The sequence below is a fragment of the Thunnus maccoyii genome, chromosome 11 (genome assembly GCF_910596095.1).
Source record: "Thunnus maccoyii chromosome 11, fThuMac1.1, whole genome shotgun sequence".
In the NCBI taxonomy this organism is placed as follows: domain Eukaryota; kingdom Metazoa; phylum Chordata; class Actinopteri; order Scombriformes; family Scombridae; genus Thunnus; species Thunnus maccoyii.
In genome coordinates this window covers 28,224,048-28,230,047 of record NC_056543.1, presented here as the reverse complement: position 1 = coordinate 28,230,047, position 6,000 = coordinate 28,224,048, and the positions used below count along the sequence as shown (strand labels likewise).

At 41.2% G+C, this 6,000-nt stretch overlaps 1 protein-coding gene across 5 annotated transcripts in view; it reads right to left on the bottom strand.

The window, feature by feature from the left end:
- Positions 1 to 477: 477 nt before the first annotated feature.
- Positions 478 to 6,000, bottom strand: part of man1a2 (mannosidase, alpha, class 1A, member 2) — a 147,094-nt gene continuing 141,571 nt past the window's right edge. For 4 of the 5 annotated variants that reach the window (XM_042425692.1, XM_042425690.1, XM_042425693.1 and 1 more), the window contains one exon: positions 3,660 to 5,055. In XM_042425692.1, the coding sequence (XP_042281626.1) occupies positions 4,920 to 5,055 (136 nt within the window). In that variant the 3' untranslated portion in view covers positions 3,660 to 4,919. Of the gene's footprint in view, positions 3,005 to 3,659; positions 5,056 to 6,000 lie in introns of those variants that run through there. The other variant, XM_042425694.1, reaches the window with a different exon arrangement.

Here is a 6,000-nt window from a genome sequence, read left to right as displayed (position 1 = left end):
TTAGCAGGTATTTATCACCCATCTTAGTTTAGGATGTTAGCTTGCATAATATTTACTAATTAGCACTAAACACAAACAGTAGAGGCTGGACAAATTCATATTTTCACTTGATGAAAAGCCAGAGGACCAAGAAGGTTGTAACAATTCATCCTGAGTGAGGAGGTTCATGGTAATCCATCCAACAGACTGACGACACTGCCATCCGTACAACAACGCTGCTAGTGTGGCTAAAACATTTATTTTGAGAAAAGCAAAAACAAGATAAAGTATTTTTAACTATTGAAACCAAAATAGAGGAGATTTATACAAAATAAAGATAAGTGTGACTCCTGAGAAAAGTCATTTATTGATGTGCACTTGGCTTTAAACTTGAACTCAAGCAAAACAAAGTTAAAAGCAAATCTCATCAGAGTCCACTGTCAAAGCAACTGCAACAAAAAGCTTCATAAGCAATTAAAAAATGAAATCATACTCTTCATTTCTGATCACTTTTCATAACATCTTTATTGAATTTGTGTCTCAGTTTTAAACATATTTACAGATACTTTAATTTCACTTTTTTTAGTTCAGTAAAAATACAAATACAGAACACTCAATTTTCAAAATCCACATCGCTCCCAGCGACTCAATGGCAGCTCAGGTTGTTTTTTTTTTTTTCCTGGGCTCCCTCCCTATCAGATACAGGTGGTGATGATGTCAGTGTGATGTCAGAGACTGGGGGACAGAGGCTGAGAGGCAAGACTGTACTGCGTCAATGGGCTGTTAATGACACCTGCCACTAGAGTTCAGATGAAAGAGGGAGGTAGAGATGATACTGGATGGATGATGGGAAGAAGAGTGGAGGAAATAAAACGTGTATTGAACGGAGACTGGTTGAAGGTTGTTTGAATTAACATGAGCTCAACCAAATCTTGACCTGACCATTAGCCAGAGGTTTGGTCTCTAACAAGTTCAAATGAAACAGTTGGCAATTGAAAATAGTTTGTAATGGCTTCCTACACTGCTTTAACAATCAGAAGCTAAATATTTCAGATTGAAGTTTAAATATTTATTTTCGCCTCATCTTCATGTTAGACTCAACATTTTGTGCTCGTTTGGCATTAATTTCACTTCTTCCTGTATTAGTCAAAATGCTGCTCATGTTATTCTACATAAGCAGCATTTTGAGGCAAAGGTAAAGAGTCACGACAGCAGCTACAGCTTCACAATATCTCAGTCGCTTCCATTTGACCTCTTACCCATTTCCATCCCTGCAGTCAGTGATGATGATCATCTCCTGCTAAAAACAGATGCATGTATGCTGAGCTGTTGCTTAGCAGTAGCGTCACACTTTCCCCCCTGCATACACACTATGGCTTTATTGAAAGATGAGCAGCTGATTTTCTAGCCAACAAGGGCAAATTTAAATTTAGCCTATGACATTTTTTGTCAACTAAATTTATGTTTGAGCAGGACACGAGGATATAGCTGTTAGCACATCGACACGTATGAAGAACTTGTGAGTTGTGTGGCTGGACAGTAAACAAACGGTCATTTTGAAGTTCTGATCAGTTATCTTTTGCTCTTGTAGCCGATGTTAACTTCAGTTTTACACCATCACACTTCTGCAAGTCAGACAATGTTTATGCAAAGAAAAACACTGAAAATGAATATATATCATAACGATATATTACAAAGTGAAAGAGCACAGTATTGGCTGAAGCATCGAATTTGACAATAAGGCTTGAAAAGAATCAAAGTCAAAAACAGACAAAAAATATCTTCCTGGTTTAGTGCAATTCCTGCTCTTCAGCTTTAATGCCTGCATAAAAAATGATCTTTAGTAGTCAAACCCTTCTCAGTTTCCTTCTCCTCCACCTAAACCAGTAAGCTGATACGTAGTTTTGGACACACTGGGGATTCATTTCATACACACTGGCAGCCAACAGGCTTATTAATGAGCTCACAGACACACTGAGAGAAAATATCCTGGCATTTAACACAGACTCTCTCACACAGGATTACTGACCCGATCATTAAGCCAAATGTCTGTATTTTAATAAACTACATGTGTTTTTTTATAGAGAGAATGGTTGGAAATCATGACTAAATGATGGTGGATTAGACAGACTTGTTTTAGGGTATCATAGACAAATGTTGACACTGGTTTTAACAACCAAGTAGATTAGTAGATTTTATAATGAAATCTGTGGTCATAACGGGACTCTTTAAAGTCCTGCATTACAACAGAAGAGATGTTACGCTGGTTGGTTCGGTTAATGTATAATTAGTCTTTACTCCACATGATGTCCTCCCCTCTGCTGCTGCGGCTCTCTCCTGGTTAAAAATTTACCTACAGATTTAACATGACTCACAGAAAATGTTAGTTGCACTTGTTTTAATTTGATGCTGGATGATTAAAATCATATTTTTTGAGGTCACATGTCCACATAAAAGTGGAAAATAGCTGCTAATTCTGCTGTTATCTTTTAAATCTGAATGATTACTCTTCACTTCAAGTGTGTGAAAACTGAATAAAACAGGAGGAGCAGGCCTGGTTCTAATATGCTGTCGGAGTTGCTAAATTTAGGGTTTTTAATGGGGTTGGGAATTCACCTGAAATTATCCTGACAGATTCAGTAGCCCCACTTTGGGCCAGTAAAACAAAAAGATTTTAACATGAAAATCATTCTCAGTAGGCAACATAGAAATGATGGTGTAACCTCTTTAGCCAATGTTCAGTGTTCAGAGTATTTGTACTGAATGTCACCGGGGACAGTCGTCTGTTTGCTAACAAAACATGTTTTTATAGACAGTGCAATCTGTGCAACTCGAGTAATAAACCTCTCAGGCTGAGACAGTTGTGTCAGGAGCGATAACTGGAGGCGAAACCATGCTGGGAGCTGAGCAGACTGCGTGGTGAGTGGACAACGACTTCTGTCAAGAAGGCCGAGTTCTCGATATGTCACACCATACGGAAGGAGGAAGCTCCTGTGTCTGCCATCGATAGAGTTGAATGTTCGTGCTGATCAAATCATTGCAGAGAGAAGAAATTATTAAGACTCTGTAAAAGACTTTGAAGTTCAATTTTTGTAGATTTGCTTCATTTCAGAATTCCAGACTTTTCCCCAAATCTCAGTTTCTTGATAGATTTGAAGATTTTAATGTCTGATGATTGTTTGATATGTTGGCATTTAGTAGTTGGACAATATGATGAACAAGGTCAAAAAAAAAAAAAATCTTACAATAGCTGGTCAGGATTGTTCACCTACCAAATTCAGACAAGGGGGACAAATTGTAGATTTAACAGCCAAATGTGTATCTGAAGTTTTTTTGGAATTCCCAAGCGAAGGGGATTCTCAAGATATTATCGACCCGAAGATCTTCAAAAATTAAAGTTTCACACTTTACAAGAGTTTTCAGAGCTGTGTGGAGACCCTGAGACAAAAAGCCTCCAAGTTTTTAGACTCTTTCTGATAGACAGGAGAGGTAGAGGTCAAGATGGAGGGAGGAGGAGAAGGCATCAAAAATTAAAAGCAGAAAAAATGACAAATTGTGGAACAAGTCGTGGAGAAAAATGATGAAAATTCAAACACCACACTGAGTTTGTGAAACTTACATTTAGGAGTCCAACAGATGATATGAGGTTGTACAGAGAAAATGTGGCATGGGAGCAGGGAGACACAGGAAGGTCTTCGTTTATTCAGCGCTTTCAGTGCTACAGCTTTACTCTCCTCTTCATTAGTCTTCCCATACAAAGTGCACGAACAAATGATTTACAGCAGGGGTTATTTCAACCACCGCACACTCATAGACGAGCCTGGTTGGGTTCCAGCCTCGTCTCACAATGCGTATCCCAAAAAAAAAAAAATGATTTGGAGTGAGTTTATGAAAAGGAGGAAAATGAGAGCCAAAAACAGAGGAGAGGAGAGGTGAGGTGAGGAAAGGACAAAAACTGTGCCATGAGAAAAAGGTGGAGGAGAGAGATAAAAAAGCAGCATCCAATTGAGTAGCAGCATAATGGTTTGGGAAAATGTTGTGGCTCTGTGACGTCTCTAAGTGGGAGAGAAACTGGAAAAATGTCAAGGTGGGGAGGTCTGCCGCTGTCCCTGTGTAATTACTGTTCCACTTACAATGGTCCACTTTTCTGAAAAAAGGAGGATTAGATGGGGAGGTGGGGACTGTACCCTCCCTCGCTCTTTTGATTTGACGAGCTGCTAAGAGTTCCAGGTCAAAGTTCATCTGATGAAGATTAAACAGGAAGAGGATGGGGAGGGGAGGGGGTGGGGGGGGTGTTGGGTCAGGGAGAAGCGGAGGGCTTTGATTCAACCCTGTATCCCCATTTTACGATTTGTCCAGTAGATAAACGAAAAAAAACACACCTTATCAACAGACCCTGTAAAGTCCTCAAGTATGTCTGCCTGAAAAATAATCCGTCACACTGTCTGAGTGCGTGATCCTTCAACAAAACCCCATATGTACTCTCAATGTCTTGGCTTGAGTCTGTATGGGGGGGAAAGTTTGGTCAAATCTCAAATAAACACTAAAAATAATAACAAAAACTATTATCAAGCCTCCGGTTTGGAGCTCAGTCCTTCAGAGCAAAGAGTTCATTCAAGCCAGTTGTGAGGCTGAGCAGCACACCCGCTGTCCTTCTGATTTAAGCAGAGAAGACAGAGAGAGTCAAAGAGTAAAACGAAGAAGAGAGGGAGATTCAACAGTGTTTCAAAAGTCCTCTCCGCTCTGCAGTGGTCTGTGTGTGCAAGATGCTCTCTCTCCATCTCCTCTGGTTCATGTCTGCAGTCCAAAAGCAGTAGAGAGTCTTTAGATTTGAATGTAAGTTTGTCCAGTGTTCATGGGTGGGTTTTCGGGTGGGAAGGCAGGCGAGAAGACAGGTGGTGCCCTCCTGGTGCTGTGGTGGAGGAAGAGGGCCTGTCTGTCTACCGCTGAGCCGGCTCGCTGCCGGGCAGGGTGATGTTACCCAGGTGGAGGACAGGAAGTGGGTGAGCCTCCGTGTTGAAGACCCAGTTTTCCAACGGCATCAGGTCGTCGCTGGAGAACAACAGGTACAGATACCTGAGGAGTGGGTGGGTGGATGGTGGGGGTGGTGGGTGGGTGGAGGGGAGAGGGGGGGTACCATGGTTAACGGAGGGAGGGAAAGGGGGTGAGGATGGGAAGGATTGGGAAAGGAAGGAAAAGATGAGAAAGAAGAGAGGTGTTTTTGTGAATAGATAACACAAAACCAGTCTTCACTGCCATGCAAAACCACAAATCATTTCTTCAATGTTTGTTTAAGAAAATGTACAGCATCAGATTTACTAAGAGGTCACACAAATGGCAACGGTCAGTTTTGTGAGGAAAAATTTCTGCTTTTGAAAACCAAGTGTAAAAATAGTTTAGCTTCAGGTGCTCTGATACCAGCATGTCAGAGAGAGCAGAGACGAGGCATGACAAGAGTCAGAAAAAAGTGCTCTAAAAAGAGAAAAATAGACAGTGAAAACAGAATTTTTTTTTAATCAAAAATGGACACTCATAACCTGTGTCTAGACAGAAAGCATAGCGTTAGAAGATGTGACAACACGGGAGGTGTTAAGGTACATTGTTGAGCGTAGGTCACCTGTGTTTTAGAAGCACTCAGAGCTCAACACACAATGACTGTAGTAACGTGCGTAAAACAGAGCAAATATCTCCCACAGGCAGTTCAAAACCAGTTTGTGTCATACGTTCTGAGATGAGGTGATTGTGAAGCACCGCTACAGACAAAGCACAAATCTTGCAGGCAAACATAGCGTGAGCAGCACATTTAGCAGATCATCAGCAGCAGCAGTGCGTGAACTGTTGTGTCTACACAGGAGGCGTTCAGGTACATTGTTGAGTGTAGGTCACCCGCGTTTTGGAAGCGCTCACAGCCCAATACACAATTATGGACACGTAAAACGAAGGAAATGCTGCCCACAGGCAGCTCAAAACCAGTTTGTCTCATGTGAAGCGACACAACAGACAAAGCACAAATCTTTGGAG